Source organism: Phyllostomus discolor, chromosome 3 (assembly GCF_004126475.2).
Source record: "Phyllostomus discolor isolate MPI-MPIP mPhyDis1 chromosome 3, mPhyDis1.pri.v3, whole genome shotgun sequence".
Taxonomy (NCBI): domain Eukaryota; kingdom Metazoa; phylum Chordata; class Mammalia; order Chiroptera; family Phyllostomidae; genus Phyllostomus; species Phyllostomus discolor.
Genome location: NC_040905.2, coordinates 135,173,900 through 135,192,702, shown reverse-complemented (window position 1 = coordinate 135,192,702; position 18,803 = coordinate 135,173,900). Strand labels below are relative to the sequence as shown.

The 18,803-nt window shown below is 36.4% G+C and overlaps 1 protein-coding gene across 7 annotated transcripts in view; it reads right to left on the bottom strand.

Moving 5' to 3' along the window:
* Positions 1-18,803, bottom strand: part of ERCC6L2 (ERCC excision repair 6 like 2) — a 156,363-nt gene that overhangs the window by 19,525 nt on the left and 118,035 nt on the right. For 6 of the 7 annotated variants that reach the window (XR_004902152.1, XM_028531466.2, XM_036021482.1 and 3 more), the window contains one exon: positions 16,160-16,314. Coding sequence is in view for 6 of the 7 variants with exons in the window: in XM_028531466.2 (XP_028387267.1) it covers positions 16,160-16,314 (155 nt within the window). In the remaining variant the exon portion in view is untranslated. Of the gene's footprint in view, positions 1-8,870; positions 10,547-16,159; positions 16,315-18,803 lie in introns of those variants that run through there. The other variant, XM_036021486.1, reaches the window with a different exon arrangement.

Sequence of the window (18,803 nt, the reverse complement as noted above, 5' to 3'; positions counted from 1 at the left end):
GTGACCACAGGCCCTCATATTGACCTGATCACACCAACTTTCCCATAAAGCCTAAAAAAAGTCAAGTGCTCTTTCATTTTTTCTTCATTAAACCTTAATTAGTGATGTCTGAAAAGCAGCAATACTCTTGTTTATACATCTGTTCAAACAAAAGATTTAAAAAGCAATCTCTCTTTGGGTAAGGGCCAACCATGTAAACACATAATAAGTCATAAACTTGCTTGTCTTTGTGCAAAGCAGGGAGTCAGGGGTACTATAAAAACATACTGCATGCAAGTAAATTTATTCAAATGGCATCTGAGAGTCTAAAATGACAAAAACTTTTAAGGATCGTCACACAAGTGTGAAAAAGTCTTTCCTCAAGGTAATCATTCAAGATATCTGACTGGTGGTAGGAATGTTTTCCAACACTCGACAAAAACCTAAAGCAACTATGAACTACCCTAAATTATCTTCACTCTCCCACTAGAGAAAAGCCAGCTGGTTAGAGGACCTACCACAAATACATGAGTCTGTCTGGAAAAAGGCCAACCATTGTTAATATAACAAGAATGGTTTGCAGGACACTGATGTAACCTGGCAGCCAAGGAGACTGGACTGGAATGTGCATGAGTGAACAATGACGACTTCATTGTATTAGTCAGTGGGGGCAATAGATGCTATTGAGTCAGCATGTGTACTGTGTGGCCATCACATTCAAAATGACTGAGCAAGTAGAGCAATGAATCTGCATAGAATTTTGTGTTAAGCCTGAACATTCCCTCGTGGGAACTATCAGATGATTCAGAAGGCCAGATATGAGCAACTGGTGATTGGCAGCTCCATCATGACAACACACCTGCTCATGCATCATGTCTTGTGCAGGGTTTTTTTGTGAAACATCAAATCTCCCAAGTAACTTGGCCCACTACAGCCCAGATTTGGCTCCCTGAGACTTCCGGCTTTCCCCAAAACTAAAATTACCTTTAAAAGGGAAGAGATTTCAGACAGACCGTTGATGAGATTCAGGAAAATATGATGGGGCAGCTGATGGTGATTAGGAGAAGGCATGAGGTCCCAAGGTGCCCACTTTGAAGAGGACTGAGGTGTCATTGTCCTATCTGCAATGTTTCTTGTATCTTCATCAGTGTCTCTATTTTTCATATTATGTAGTGGGATACCTTCTGTACAGACCTCATATATTAAAGTCAAGTTTTCTGTATATGTTAAAAATTACATTCAACTCTGAATGTAATTACAAATGTAATTACAAACGTAAACCTCCTTCTGCCCACTTGTGTATATTTCACACTACTTTGCTTTCTGAGTGAGCCACATAAGGACAACTTTAGAATGACTGCCCTCAGCTTAGGTTCCTTTTTATCCACAACGGTCCATTTCTCATCATCCAAGAAACCTATTTAAGAGACAGAACGAAGTGACAGCCTTGGGGGAGCACATGCTACAGAGAGAAACACGTGAGCTGTAAGCCCCACCTCCTTGGACTCTGTTAAGCTGAATGCACCACCATTCATGACTACAGTGGTCAACCTGTGGGAAAGGGCCAGGTGAGACAGTGGCAATTACCTTCACCAAAGCCTGTTGATGAGCCACATGGTGCGTTCACTAATACCTCCAGTCCTCCATAGGCAGGAGATCAGGGAGAAGGTCCCTTTAATACTCCTACAGACAAAGTCTAGAGAAGGATTAGAGCCTTCTGGGGTGGCTGCCTGAGGGCTGGATTCAGCACCATAGGCCCTTGGGTCCAGGCCTTACCCGGACACTTATTGTGTAAACTTGGGGGAGGTTTGTATCTTTTTGAGCCCCATCAGAATTTGGAGGATGGGGAATTTGAATCTGGGACTCACATCTGTCTCTTCCATACTTAAAATTCACAATTCTACCAGTCTTTAAAGACTCTCCAGTAAGTAGCAATGAATAGGTCCTTAGCATCTTATAGCCCTGATCTCAAGCTCAATCTTTGTATTGAGTTTTACTTATATCACTGTAAAATTTTCACTAAAGACTACTTGAAAGTCCCATACTAAATAATACCTGTTACATGAAAAGATCACAGAACGGTGGTGTTGATGGAAAAAAAAAATAAAAACCTTTCTTGGCAGGCTCCTGCACCCGCTTGCCTTCCAGTGGCCTCCAGATAGAGTGTAGGCTGTCTTGGTGAAAAGGCCACCAAAGGCTTTCCAGCGGCTAGGGAAGAACATTTTAAACAACATGCCACAAAAGACACTGAGACATTGGAACTAGTTGTGAGGTATGATGCAGACTTATTATTATTAATAAATAATAATTACTACTGAAGTACTTAAAACTCTGAATGATTCCTTTTTACTAAATTAGATTCCCTATAACCATGTCATTTCACTCTTTCCTATTCTAGATATGTTTTCATGAGTCATATAGAAGAGGAAGTAAAGCTTTCACACAGAGAAAGGCCAATTGAAACATGATCCATGAGGACATATATATGACTCCCTTCATATGATCTAAACAGCAGTTCTGGAACTTTTTGGTCTGTGGTGGGTACAAAACCCCTTTCTTCCCACCTTCTAAGTTCTTCTAGCTGGGCTAATAAATTAACAGAGACAGATAAAGAGGAGAAATCATCTAATATTTATTTTTTTGAATGTACATTTCGGTGTGCCAACAGATATGACACCCAAAGACACATGGGCAGTTAAGGTTTGCTTATATGTCATTTTGGACAAAGAGTAAGTGGGGGCAAGGGTCTGGGATATCCAAGAGGAAGTAGGCAATTCACAGGTAGAGGAGAAAGAGCAAGCATATGGCAAAGAAATTCTTGCTAGGCCACCCAGAAAGAATGGGACACAGAGAAAATCTAGCAAGCCGATTTTTGCTAGGATCTTTTCTGTCTGACACACTTGATTTGAATAGGCTAAGGTGAATACGCTAAGAAGATTCTCTTCCTGAAGCAGGTTTTCCTATCTGAATTCCCTTTAGATAGGAAGAGGGAGGGTCAAAGGTTGTTTCTGAGTCTTTTATTTCTTAATAACCACTTTAAAATCAATATCCCAAAAGCACATTTTGGGATGCAAAACTTTGGTCCCCTTTGGGTCTTAGAACCCTTTATATTTTAAAAATTATTGAGGATAGCAAAGTTCTTTTGTTTACATGGGCTATAGCTATTGGAAATTTAAATATATATTAATTCATTAAAAATAAGAATAAGCCTAACCTAACATGTTAACCTAAAGACCTCTTTTTAACAACATCAAAGTTTATATTATCCAAAGCAAACAAACAAAAAAATGAGAGAGAAGAGTGGCTACACTGTACTTTCTGCAAACATCTTTACTATCTGGCTAAATAAAAGACAACTGGATTATTTTATCTACTTCTGCATTCAATCTGTGGCTACATGCTATACTGGTTGGAGTATATGAAGAAGATCGACTTCCTACAGATATGTAGAAATCAGAAGAATATTTTAATAGCATTTTCAAGTAATTGTAGATATCCTTATTTTTGATATTATATAAAAACTCAGGCTATATAAAATAGGAATCCATATCAGTAAATTTTTTTTATATTGTTAAAATTAATTCATTGGAGGGAGGGTGGATGGAAGTGGAAGAGGGTATAGGGAGGATAAATGGTAATGGAAAAATAAAATAAAAATAAATAAAAATAAACAAAAATAAATAAAATTAAAATTTACCAGTATATCTTGTACTTTAGCTGATTCACCCGGCTCCCCTGTGCCCACCATGCATGATTTTGGTATAGTCACTGGTCATTTGGAAAATATTGATTAACTGAGTTGTAAAGATCTTCAAAATGTTGACACATTCAATTATGGAGCACTATATAATCATTTTTGTTGTCATCATTGCATCAGAAAAGTCTTTATGGGGAAGGCATCATGGTCATGGTGTGAATACAAGCTTTTCAATGTTTTTTTTCCTCACCTTAAGGTATGTTTTTTTATTGATTTTGCAGAGGGGGACAGAGAGACAGACAGACAGACAGACATCACTGTGTGAGAGAAAGATTGATCATTTGCCTACTGTATGTGTCCTGACCAGGGTTTGAACTTGAAACCTTTTGGTGTATAGGATGATGCTCCAACAAACTGAGCCACCCAGCCAGGGCTCAATGGCTCAATGTTTTAATTTTCACTTAAAAGCATGAATTTTATCACTGGCAACAATTACTGTCTATTGTTTTTCTTAAAATGACATACTAAGTTCACTTTATAGAACATACCTACTAAATACACAAGTCTAAATTTAACCAAAGTTTGTTTGTTGGTTATTCTTTCAAGTTCAACATGGTGTTGCATGAAAAAGTGGCCAGTTCAGTTTGCAGATGAATTGTACAAGTGCTCATGTACACCTCCTAATTCATCAAAGAGAATATTAGAAATATGAGAACTAAAATGTTGAGATTTAATAAAGTTATGATTTTTACTGCTTCATCAAGGATATTCATAAGTGAAAACAGTTTTCTTTTTCTGTAAAGGTGTGACAGTAAAGAATCCAATGACCACAAGTACAATTTAGGGCCATGTAAGCTGCCAGCACTTTTCCCACCATTGCTTTTTCACCATTTGTAGAAATGTCAACAAGTGAAAAGGGCACTTAGCATTATTCTGAAAATAGTTCTGACCTTGCAGATCCCTGAAAGAGTCCTGAGTATCTCATGGGCCCATGCACCACATTTGGAGAACTGCTTGTCTACAAGAAACTGGCATGCCTTCACCGAGCACATACTTGATACCTCCATATCGGTCATTTGACCAGGATCATCAAAAGATTTTGGTTTCACCCAGCTTTACTGTCTAGATTAATGACTATATCTATGAGGGGGGACCCCAAAAAGCTGGAATTTATTTATAAAAGCTTATGTATTTATTCCTACATGTTTAAACTTCAGTCACCTTCAAAGTACTTTCCATTTGATGCAATATACCCATTGACTTTTCCACTGCTCAAAACAGTTTTTGAACTCATTGATTTTGATTTCTTCTAGTGCTTCTGCTGTTTTTTGTTTCACCTCTTCCACATCAGCAAAATGTTTTTCTCTGATGAGTTTTTCCATCCAGGAAACAAAAAAAAGTCACCAGGGTGAGATCCAGTGGAGAGGGAGGGTGGGGCATGGGAGTCATGCTGTTTTGTTAAAAACTGCTAAACACTCAGAAAGGTGTGGGCAGGTGCACTTGTAAATCACCCATCATGAAATGGGCAAATGTGTTGAAAGAGTCTTCAAAAGAAATTTACTGAAGCTGAACACAGCCTCTCACAACAACGCCAGCTGGCACACTGATAGGGATGGGTTCCTAGAACACTCACCTGGCAGGGAAGCCTATACTATAAGGGGCCTGCCCTCCAGAAGATAATTCATTTTTTTAGGTCCCTCCTCATACCTGTTCCAGCCCTGGCTCCTGGCCTTCATCAGCCATGACATGGTTAGACACCTGCACATGTTGAAAGTTACTTGCCAGAGTAACTCTAACATTTCAATCTGTTCATGTCATTTTAACATTTATTGATTATTTCTCTGAATGGAGGACCTTTCATGGTCTGTTCCCTACCCCCTGTGCAGCTTTATTCTCATTGTTGTCCAGTATAAGGTAGCCTGATTAGGTCAGTCTTCTCTTTATTGCCAAACACATCATGACATTCATTTCTGGTGCCAAATCTGTTTAACCTCACCTCTACCCAACATATTCTTATCCATGCTAGGAGTTCCAGCTTCATGAAACTCTCCTTGAGTACATTTTTCTTGCACTGTTATTTCAATTTCTCATTTATTATGTAAATTGAGTCTATCTTGATTTAAGATTTTATGTAATCACACACAGCATACCAAACCAAGAAGCAGCAATCCTGTATGTAGGCCAAAGATTTTAATTTCACCCTCCAAAAAAATACAACAAAATGAAGGAACTCTAAGCCCTGGTTGGTGTGGCTCAGTTGGTTGGAATGTTGTCCTGTAAAGCAAAGGGTCATGGGTTCGATTCCAGGTCAGGGTTCATGTCTGAGTTGCAGGTATGGTGCCAGTCGAGGGGCATGTGAGAGGCAATGGATTGATGTTTCTCCCTCACACTGATGTTTCTCTCTGTCTCTCTCTCTCTTGTCTCCTTTGCCCCTACCCTCTCAAAAAAAAAAAAAAAAAAAAAAAAAAAGAAAAGAAAAGAAAGATATGAAAGAAAGAGAGGAAAGAAAGAAAAAAGAAAGCCCCTCTTTTCCAATAGGTAGGGCCCCTATACTGTTGAAGACTCTTTTGATTGTTTAGATCTTACCTATTTAAGTAGATCATATATGTCTCTAATCTAGAAAGCAACCATATTTATATTTTATGTACTGAATCCTGAGTTATGTGCTCTACAGGCTCTCAATAAATAAATATAAACTTATAAAACACAACTAATAATTATGGGGAGATATTTACCAAATGATTTTTATGAACAAAGTAAAAAGTTCTTTTTTTAAAAGGTTTTATTTATTTATTTTTAGAGAGAGGAGAAGAGAGGGAGAGAAACATCAGTGCATGGTTGCCTCTTGCTTGCCCCCTACTGGGGACCTGGACCACAACTCAGGCATGTGCCCTGACTGGGAATCTAACTGGCAACCCTTTCAATTGCAGGTCAGTTCTCAATCCACTGAGCCATACGAGCAAGGGCAAAAAGTTTTTCTTCTTAAGGCATTTATTATTTTACCTGGCAATAGTAATAAGATATCCTTAAATACTGAATACGATAATAAGATAATAAGATAGTAATTTTACTCTGCAGTAGTTAATGCTAAATACTCATGAAAACTATTTACAAATTAATTTGATTTTGACAGTAACTTGGCTATAAGATGACTGACACTTTTAACATACAACATCAACTTACCAACAACCTTGCCATAAAAGCTGTAAGAATCGACCCTGGTTACATTAAAATGAATATTATCTTCATAGGGAAATTTATAAAAATATTATGAATTCCATATTATATTAAGGACCACAGTTCAGATATATTTATCCCACCAAAAGCCAATCTACTACACAAGAATTTACACTTACACAAATAAATTAGAGTATTTTTTCACATTCTTACTTATAGAATCTCTTTGAGAAGGCTTTATTCAATATCTAATGGAAACTCAATTAAAATCAGAAGGTTCTGGGAAGAAAAGACAGAATAAGATGCAGTTCCTAATGCAAAAAGAATTTCACAGTCTAACCAGGGAAATGTTATCAGGTATGGTTGATGACCTATCAACAGACACTGCCTCCGTTTTTGTTGTCTGGGCAAAACGGGGGCTCTCTTAGACATGTGCTCAGGGAAGGTGCATCACTCTCTCTGTTTCTCTGGGATAAACTGAGATTAGTCAAGTCAATCACATTCTGCCAGAATGATTTTCCTCCCTAATAAATGAAGTCAGCCACACCTTCCTGTCTTTGGGTTCATTTGTACAAGGAAATGAGTTCTTGAGATTCAGTCATTACCCTGCAGCTGGAGAAAAAGGCCTGGAGACTGACTAAAAATTAACTTACTAAGGACAGAGGGGGCAGAAAATGAAAGAGCCCAAATCCTTACATGCCGCTGGGCTATAGCACCTGCCTTGGCAAAGCCCCCCTCCAGACTCGCTGATATTTTAATTAGTTAGTGACCTATTGTATAGCCTGTGGAGAAGCTTTAAGGAGAAGCTGTCACAGATGATACAAGGGATAGGAGGAGTTCAAAAGGCAGGCACAGGTGACAAGGAATTTTAAACAAAGGAACCACAGAAGCAAAGGCACAGAAAGGTAAAAGAAGTCTGTGGTATGCTTGGAGACTGGCTCATAAGCTGAAGGCTATTCACCTTTATATCTCTGGTGTCTAGCACAGTGCCTGGCACATAATGTCAATAATCCTGAATGAGTATTTCACAATGAGACTGGAAAAGCAGGTTAGACCTTGTGTGCCATGGAAAAAAACACAAGACATTTCAAAGACGTGTGGAAAACAGAAAATTAAGCCTCACAGTGGCTTCTCAGATTTACTAGTGCTAGATGAAGAAGACTCACAATGTCATTTAGGGGTAGAGATATCTTTCTGACACCATTCTCCATGTTCTCACTTCTTGAGCGGGTTTCCTATACCAGCACTATGGCCAACAGATGACAAATAATGAGTAAAGGTGAAGAATAACAGCACTTACGCTGTTCTAGAGTGACTAAAATCTTTACCCACTTTATCATTAACTTGTAGAGTCAAGAGATAAGGAGCCCTTACTTGTTGTGAAAATGGTTGTGGGGATCTGCTTTATGTAGTACTTCTGTGCAGGAATTACCAACAGTAAACATTTTGTGAACTCCTATTCTGCCTGTTGCTAAGTGGTGGTATTTATAGACATGTACACCATGGTCCTTCCCGATCCCTCAGTGGCTTGTAAAATACATGGAGAGAGAGCAAAACTTGAATTGAGTTCACCAAGAATGGAGGACCAGACAGCAGATGATATGATTGGAGGTGCAGACTGAGTGAATTAATCAAAGACATGAATGCCAGGCAAACCTGAGAACACTTCTCATTCAGATAAGGGGACTGCTTCCTCTGGCCAATTAAATATATTCAGTGGGAACCCTGAACACTATCAAATTATCAAAAAAACTAAGGAAGTTATTCATGGAAAAGGCAGTTTAAACCACTTAAAAAATTTTTACTTGCTAAAGTGAGAATAATTCTTCACAGGCAAGTTAGCTTGGAAAATTAGATTGATTTGTCATATTGGAAAAGTAAAATGGAGTTTTAAAAAAAGGTAAAACCTCCCACACAAAACAGAAACCAAAGGAAATGGGGAAAATGCCCAAGAGAAGACAGAGGGGTTGGCACTATAAGGATTAAAGCTAACTGCCACGGTTGAGCCTAATGGAAGCTACTTACATTCTTATTTTAAAAAATCAGTAAAATAAGATGTTTGCATTAAATAAATAGTCTCCAGAAATCCTTCAAGTTCTAAAATACTATGATTCCTTACCCTTATAATTTTGCTTTATTCATCCTATAAAAATTCAGAATTCATACGTGTGGAGGCAGGATTCTCAGATGACAAGGCAATAGGTGTTTCCATTAAGTGGCCATGTCCAATTGATACCATGGTTTTCATAAAGGGATAAAATATAATTTGAAAAGGGCTAAGTGCTTAACATTCTTTAAGTCACTAGGTAGAGTCAATCAGAGTTCAACGAGGCTTTATATCTTTATCTTGTTCTGTAGGAGACATTATTTGAAGAAACAGTATTGTTTTAAATATCAGAATCTTTCAGCTATTCTAAACAGAGAAATTGTTTAAAGGAGCCGTATCTATCTTGTATGCAATCAGAACAGTGGCAAAGAAGAAGCTAGAAGAAGAATTAGACTGTTTCCTAATAATGAAAGATTATTTTTGTTAGTCTGGTCCAATGACTAATTTATGATTCCTTTCAAATACAGTGTTTTTCTATAGTATTCTCCATGACAAATCAGCCATAGTTCAAGGCAGTCCTTCGTCTATACAATTAGGGGACTGGACTAGATATCCTTTATGGTATTCTAACATACTGTATTACTGGTACTTTTAACAACAAAAATAATAATAGGACATTGTAGAGAATAACACAGGGATTTTCACTCATTACCTCTGCTGATAATAAATAAGCATTTATTTATAAATTTTATACAATAAAAATTATATTATATTATGAGTACTTTTAATACCTTTCTTTTGGGGAGTGGAATGTGTTATGAACACATCAGTCACATCACTCTGCTAGTCCTGCTAACAGTACTGTGAGGAAGGAGGCCACAGCTTCTCAGAGCCACCAGCCAGGCGGGGAAAAGGTATGTATGTTTATAGTTAACACCAGATTCTCCTTCCTTTGACTAGGAAATAGATGCACTTCACAAATGACAAACTATCTTTTTGAATCAATCCTAGTTCTAAAGGTAGAAACACAAAAGCCCTTTTTTATGCCACTAGTCACATAATTTTAGACATTTAGGGTGGGGCAAAAGTGGGCTTACAGTTGTGAGTAAACAAAATGGTCTATTCTGGTATTATTATTTATTGATTATTGTATTATTTTATTGTACTCATGTTCTCCTTTGGGATGTATTATTTATTGTATTGTTCTCCACATGAGCAACTGTCAATCTATTCTTCCCCCACCCTGTATATACACACAATTAAAAAAAACTTGATCTTTATTAAAATTACTTGAAAGAACTTCCTGATACAAACACCATAACATCAACATCTAGCTATAGAAAGGAAAGTGCTAAGACCATGAAAAATCCCACCCAGTAAGAGTTAAATTCATTACATGCTGAAACCATAAACCTGACTTACTGAACTACTTCATAAACCAGTCATTTGTGAACAATTACTTTAAACCATCATGACATTCACTGTCCTGAAAAATAGGATAATGGAATGCTGTATCGTCCCAAACTCTGCTTATTATAAACAGTCCATCCTTCCTTGCTGACTCTGAAAGCTGTATAAACATACTGCAGTCAAATCCACCATAGCTCATAGAAATCCTTTCTTTAAGTCATCTACAAAATGCCAATCTAATACAAATACAAGAAAGAGAAGTTCTTATTAACACAATATTTTGTATTTACAGTATTATGAAGAGCTTAAACCTGCACTGGTTATATAAAAGGCACTCTCTCCCGCGCCACCCACAACCCCCAGGCTGACAGCATGCTTAGTTCTCTCATTTACACCACACTGCAATAACATAAAGAAGGGTTTACTATTAATCCAGGTTTTACTACAAAGCGGCCCGTTATTTCTCTGTCAAATACTGGCGAGAGTGCCAAGTGTCTGTCATCCAATTCAGAGGATTAAGTCTTCTTTTATAGTCTGATACTTGTACCAATTTATAAAAATACAGATATAGTTTCTTAGAGTTGGTCACAGTCTATATTTTGGCTTGGATTCAGGCAGCAGAGGTTGACTATGACAGCTGGCAGGAAACTGAGGGGAGAATACATCCTCCCCCTTTCAGTCACCACATCTCAGTTGCCATAGTGATTAATCCTTAATTGAATGCTGTCTTTGTACATTTCTTTTCAGAAAACTTTAAGTAAACTTAAGTTGAAAACATGCAGTTGATTGAAAAAGTGAGGCACCCAGCACATCACAAACAGGTATAGCTAAGTTTTGCGACATAGTTCCATATATCAAAAGAATAAATTAACTCTAATAAAGGTATTATCAGTTCCTTCAAATATTTAAAACATTTTTTTTTTGGTCTGAGCTGAACCCTAGATCACATAGGTTTTCTCTTATCATCAGACATCTCATCTTTCCAAATAAGCCGTCTTCAGAAATGGTTGTAAAATATCCAAGTACAATTTAAGGCAAAATGAGCTCTTATTTTATATTGTTTGTAATACTATATAACAAAGGTATAATTAGAAATTTATGTTAGGAGTGATAGGTTTTCATTCAAGACATCTATAAAGTGTGTCCTATAAGTAAAAATTATTTATAAAAGTATGAACTACCAGAAACCAAAGGAAAGATAGAAAAGATAGTAGTATATATATTAGGCCTTTTCTTAATACGTAGTTGAATTTGAAAAGCGGGTCACAGCTTTTGTGATTTTGGTTATCAAGAATTATGGTAAAAGGATTGAAAAACTGTGGCACTGAAAGACCACAGAATTGTGTCTAGGATTGTGATATGCATTACCTCTCTTATGTAAGTTTTCCATTTAGTATATTCCCGTGCAATTTAGTTAAAGGCTTTAACTTAGACTCAACTATAGTATTCCTTGGAAAGTGAAATACTTGCAAATTGCGATCCCTGTCAATGGTGCACTGCCGCCATACAGAGTCATAGGATTTGTTTTCTTAGGAAGTGAGGCAACACGAGCATCTGGCTGCAGAAGCACACGTGCACACACACGGACACAAAATCGTTCAAATACAAATAAAGGTCTCTAATAAAACTTTGGTGACAGACATGAAGCACTCAGAAGGATTCTCAGTAATCAAAAGATTCTTGATGTGAGTCCCAGATGAAAGACACTGTACTATAGGTGGGAAGTCTGGGGGTTTTTGGAGTCTTCAAAAGCAGAAGGTTTGCAAATTTTTCTAACACTATGGATGAGACTCTTTTGTCTTCACCTGGCTTCATTTCCCTTTACCTTACTTTATTCTTTCTTCCCATAACCATTTTTAACATTTTTCAAAACTGCGAATTCATTATTGCCACCCACCACCATACAGCAAGTTGCAAAACTTTTCAGTGAATGAGATACATATCCCTAACCAATGTTTCAATGATTTACTCATTAAAAGTGTGGAAGTACTATTGACCAGATATGATGAAATCAGTGATCATGAACATTAGAAATGTCATCAATATCTCATCTATGTAAAATAATATTTTAAAAGTTTCTTCAGAAATCCTTAATTTAACCATCTTTACAAATAGTTTCAGTAAAGAGAAAAACATGACTATCTTCTATCTCCCTGACATTACTGAAATAGTATTTAGTTTCCAGAAGAATTATAATGAGGAAAACTCAGAGTATTATGTGTAAAGATAATGCAATAGGACTAGAATGATGGCAGAGTGATGTCTCACTCACTGAATGTCAGTCAGCAGCTATGGAGATAAATTAGGAGCCGTCACATCAATTGATAGATTTAAAGAGAAAATAAATCTATCAGCTTTAAAGAAAAGCATTACTAATAACTTCAATTCTAATATAGACTACCATGAAATAAATTATACAATAGTACTGAGTGTCTTTCTATTTTCATAAGCAAAACTTAATAGTCACATACAAAATTTTGAAAAATACTCTTCAAATGAACATTCTTGTTTGGTTTTTAAAGGGAGCCCAAATTCCCAGTTTCCCTAGTACCACCTATTCTCTTACTTATAGTTAAATGTGGTTGCATACAACAGTTTCTGGATTTTAATTTGTTGATCCCCCAGGGGTCAACAACTCTAGGGGAATTAAAAGACAGTCTTATCCAGTGGTAGTAATAACAATACTTATTATTCACTGAGTGCTATAGTGTATCAGGAACTGTTCAGAGCATTTTATAGGTATTAATTTAGTTTTTGTAAAAACCTTTTGAAGTAAACAGTATAATTACTCGTATTTTAAACACAAGGAAATGGAGGCACAGAGAAGGTAAGTAACTTTCTCATTGTCACACAAGAAGTATGAGGTAGAGCTAGAATTCAAATTCTTTGACATTCTGAGTACAGTCCATGCCATAGGCTAGTTATAATCATCAAAATTCCTTCTGCCTCGGGAAGATTATAGAGTTCAACAAATTGAAGATGGACTCATTATATTCATTTTTATTTATTTATTTCCAATTAATACAAAAGGAAAAAAGCATAAGGTATATCTCAGGGGTTATATTTTTATATCAAAATTACAGTAGCTTTAGTTTTTGACATCAGTGAAAAACTAAAAACATTGCAACTAGGTATGATCATTATCTGTTTTGAAAACTCTGATTTTCATATAACAAACAAGACAAAACTTAATGGTAAGTTTATAACATTGTTCCTGAGTAATTTTTGTATATATGTAATACATTACAACTTTCAAGGTATTACAGTATGGCTATACTATTTACCCAGCGCATTAAATGGTACAGGTCAAACCCGAAGGACTGCATTTTATTCTGTTGGACCATCACTGTATCAAGTATTGATTTAAAGAAGTCAGCCACTGAAATAAGCATATTTGCACACGCAGTCCCTGGCCTGCTAGCACTTGTGGCATGAGATTGGGCATCCTGCTTAATGGTTTTCAAACTTCCCTGAATACGTTATACCAACCACGATTTAGTCATGAAACAATAGATTTCTTCCTTTTTCCTGAAAAAGATCTCCTAAGTTGGTCTACGTGTGATGGGGGAGATGCATGGCCTCAAAGGATGTATTAGAAATCCCAGGGGAGGAAACTCCAATTTGTTTCCTGGCAAGAAATATCCCTTATTATGAGTATCACTGTGAAGAAACAAAATTTCTGATAAGATTGTGAATGTTGGGGCTGGAAAAGGTTGACAACTATTGGCATTGCTAATATAAGGATAAACTCCATTCTGTTTTCCTCGCTCCCTGCCAATTAAAGACAAAGTGAATTTGCAGCATTTTCATTTTTACAACGTTCTTTGAGAAGGTTCCAAAGGGATTTTTTTATTGCTTCTATATCTAAGGGTTCCTTCCCAGATCCATTTTGGGAGAAATTATATGCCTGTAAAATTCTCCTCTAAAAAATATCTAAATAAAAGCTAATGCCTAATATCCAGTTAAATTATTTCATTCACACCTATTACAAAGGTTTCCCAAGCTATCTTACTTTTTTCCCATTAAAATTTGTTTGTTTAAAAAAGAGCATTAAAAAAAACTAATAAAAATTGGCTATCTATTAAAAAATATGCTCTTTATTCTAATAAAGCAAATTTCTGGCAAACCCAGTATATTTCTGCCGATCTTTTCCAGATAGCTCCTACTATAGGAATGCTGTCTACAGTGTTGGTTGAGAGACTGTATATTTCTAGAATATAAAAAAGCAGCATGACTTTCCATGAGTTGAATTTTGGCACTGGCACTTGGGATAACATTAAAAAATACTAAAAGCACAGCCTTTCCAAGTCTGTTATCTCATATACGCTACATTAAAGACAACTGACTTCACTCAGTGGTACTCATTTAAGATCCCAGAGACAAATTTCCTTCATATTAAGTGCAGAAAAGCTCTTCTCTTCTTTAGTAGAAATGGTATTGCCCCCTCTCTTCCCAACCCTCCCCTCCTTTAAGGACGATCATTTAGCTCAGCAGGGTATTATGGCATTTTGGGCAAAACAATTCTTGGCAAGTAGGATGTCCCCCTCCTCAGCTCACCCCCATGCCCCATTTAGTATCCCTGGCCTCCAGACATTAATGCCATTGGGCACGCAGTCATTGTGACCACCCAAACTGCCCACACACGTTTTCAAATGAACTAGTTGAGAACACACTAAATAGTTTACTTCCTTTGTTTTGTCTACCAGCAACTCAATCAAATTTGTCCTTAAAAAAATATCTGGGTACGAACATTATGCTCTATATATCTGCATTCTAACTTTCTCCCACTCTTCAACTTTCGGTTTAATGTGTATTTCCCTTGGTTCTAAATTTCATTTTCTATTCTTATTTTATTGTTAAGATAATCCAAACCCTTTGTTGAACCAGCTGAGGTACAAATAAATGAAGAAAGCTGGCAGTTCAGAAGCATTTTCTTCCCTTCATTCGTAAAAGTAATGCTAACTTGAAACTAAGCACCACTGTTTTATACAGCATGCATTTTAAACTCCTACACAGAGTGATAGAAAACTATTCCTCACACACTTAGTTCTTAGGAATTAATAAAGGATAATAAGCCAAAGAGAGTAAATATTTTTAAAACCTTTGATGAAAGTGACTATGTATAAATATCATATTTATATAAAGACTTGTTTCTATATAACAGCAATTTAAATAAGAGCCCACATAAAGTATTTCTTAATTTTAACATTATAAACATCTTTTTGCTAAAAAAGTAAATTCTATAGGAAGCTCATTTTTGTGTGTCTCCACTTTAGATGAAAATTTTTGGAAGGGAATCTTGTTTTGGTTTTCATTTAACTGCCTTATTCCTTCAAATTCCTCATTTCTAGCAAACTTTTATTGAGGGAAACTATTAAGCAACCCAAAGTTGTTAGACATTTAGATATTGATTTGTCTTGTACTATAAAATATCTTCAGTGACTACAGTGCATCAAATAATGCTTTTTAAAAAAATATTTACTTATTTATTTATTTTTAGAGAGAGGAGAAGGGAGGGAGAGAGGGAGAGAAACAATGATGTGTGAGAGAAACATCAATCGGTTGTCTCTAGTATGCCCCCATTTGGAGACGTGGCCTGCAACCCAGGCATGTGCCCTGTTAGGGAACTGAACCAGCAACTTTTGGATTTGCAGGCCAGCACTCAATCCACTGAGCCACACCAGCTAGGGCCCAAATAATGTTTTTTTTTTTTTTTAACACTTATTTGTATGTCACTTATAATCTTAGCAGCTACTTTTGAAGAGGGTGCTTAAGAGAAGATCCTGTTGAGTAACTTCTGTGAAAATGAGATAAAAGCTAAAGATGACAGCATCCTCTTTGCTTCTTACCTCAGAAATGCAAACAGCTATGTTAGCAGGAAGCTGGGAAAATTGCTTCAATTCAAATACATCACGTGCTGCCCATCGGCTCATATGATTTTCAGCTTTGCTTGATCCAATCACGTTCTGGTTTGAGTGAATGTAAGCCACTTCCTGAACACCATCTAGGAGGTAATTGGTGATTATTAAGTGATGTCTCATTATGATGCAATATGGCTCCATGTATATTTTAAAAATTATCAGCAATATACTAAATAAGTTATGCTTGTTTTGTTTTTAATCCTCAAGAAAAACATTCAGTTTGCCCATTAACATTAGAATATTTTTTCAAAAAATTAAAAAGAAAAACTATTTAAATATGTTGGTCTAGGGTAACTAGGAAAGGACTTTTCCCTTTCATCAATATGACAGCATCTAAGATTAGGTAACAATCCTTAGACTTAAACCATAAATGAGAGTCTGGCCAGCAGAAAAGTCATGGTAGAGGGTTGTTTCTATGAATTTGTTGTTCCAGTGGTTTTTAGAAAGATTATTTACAAATTTAAAGAGCAGTGCTAGCCTCATCTGTTTCTTTAAACATGTACTTGATCACAGTGACGAAGTGGGAGCAAACGGTTTATGACCAGGGAGTTTTGTTTGGTTGGCTTTGTTCAATTTTACTGTTTATATTCTGTCTTTTCTGTACATATTCCCAGAGAATGTAAAAATTGGAAGCTTTTTAGGAAATGAAAAAAGATTAACTTATAGCTTTTATCTGAAAAAAGTTTAAAGACGGCTACTTCTTTATTGCTTTGTTTCTAGGCACCTAGAGTTGAGGTCTGTAAAAGCTCTCTCAAACAGCTTTGGCAATGAACCTCGATTATGACCTTCAACACTTGTGCTGTTTCAGTCCTGAACCTCTCTCAACCAATATCACCAATCATGTGAAAACAAGATGTTAAATAAAATGACTGAAAAAGCAACTAAGATAATATTCTCCTTAAATTTCAAAACACCAGGGAGTGCATATGGTAACAGTTTAAAACCTTCAGAAGGATTCTTCTGGTAGAAAATTTACTAAGATCTTTCTTCATCTTGGTGATAGATTTTATGCCTTACTCAAAATAGCGCTAGTTCCACATTAACTATTGATACCTTTTTGGACAGTAAAAACAAACAAAAAACCCCCTTAGCTGATTAAAAAATAGTTACGCAATAATTCCTTAAACCTAAACTTGAATTGTAGCTGCAGTTGTAGCACAACAGTCCAATACTTAGTTACAAGGGTATCAAAATACATATCGCCATGATTAAATGAGACTACTAATAACTGCAAAGGAAAGCTTGATTTGCAAATAAATTAATCACAATAATTAAGGTTTCTATATAATTGTATCCTTGCTTATATACTAGTTTTTTTTTTTTTTTTTATGTAGCTCTTTGGGAATGAGTCAAATACTTTTGAGCTAACTCTTAACATCATTAAATGGATTCTCGGCACAAGGTGGTGGGAGGGGAAGCAGTTCTTCAATGTTTCTGAATCCTTACCGGAGAACAAACAGCAGTTAAAGAGCAGAACCAAAAGTCATGGGCAGCACTAACAACTAAGTCAGATGACAAGATATTCCTATGAGCCCTAAAACACAAGGAAGTAGGGAAAACCCAACAGCTACATACTCTGCATGACATCAGGGTTAGTGTGCAGGAAGAAGGAAGCAACAGAATGACACCTGATAGATCGAGAACAGGAGACCCCAGAATAGCCAACAGGTATTCAGTGGGAAGGACAATGGGCCCAACAGGAGGTAACAGTGAATCTGGGAAGGTTTTCTACTCTCCAATGCTGAGTGGGTGCATGGGCTGAGGTAAGAAAGCCTGAGTGGCTGGAACAAGCATCACTCAGGAACTTTCCAAACTGACCCACCAGGACCCTCAGGTCATGGCCACACAATGAGGAAAAGCTCTTGGAGGGGAGTCAAAACCAGCAGGATCTAGGGTCAGAAGAACAGGAATGAGGAAAAGAGAAGGTGTAGAGCAAAGCGGGGAAGAGGGAGAGAGAGAGGAACACTATATAAAAATCACAGACATGGATCCTTGTGAAGTTACAAAAAATTTCTTACATTCTGCCTCATTTAAAAATTCATGGAGAATTTTCTATAAAAGTAAGCCAGAGGGTCAAATCTCATAAAAATTATTGTAAAAGAGAGTAAGCAGCAGAATTTATTCCTACAATGAAAACATGTCTGATATACGTGCTCACAAAACAGATTAGAATTGTAACTGATTTCAAAATGAAGTAAAAAGACTTTCAGAAAATAATAAAACACAGGACTGGCAACATAAATCAGAATGAAAATAATTTACAAATGAGTGACAGAAGTCAAGAATTAGAAATTAGAAATATTATTTCAGAACTAAAGACTAAACCAGAAGGAACATAAGACAGAATGAACACAATAGATAATGCTTTAAGAGAAACAGAAGAAATATTTTAAAAGCAAAAAGAGATGAAAAAGATATAAAAAAGGATTTGAGAAAATGTGACGAATTCTGAGGACAGGTAAAGAAGACTGAACATTTGAATAAGAGGAGTCCCTGAAGAAGAAAGCCGAAGCACAGAAATAAAACAAATAACTAAAAGCCCTAGTACAAGAAAGTTTTCCTAAAATAAAAA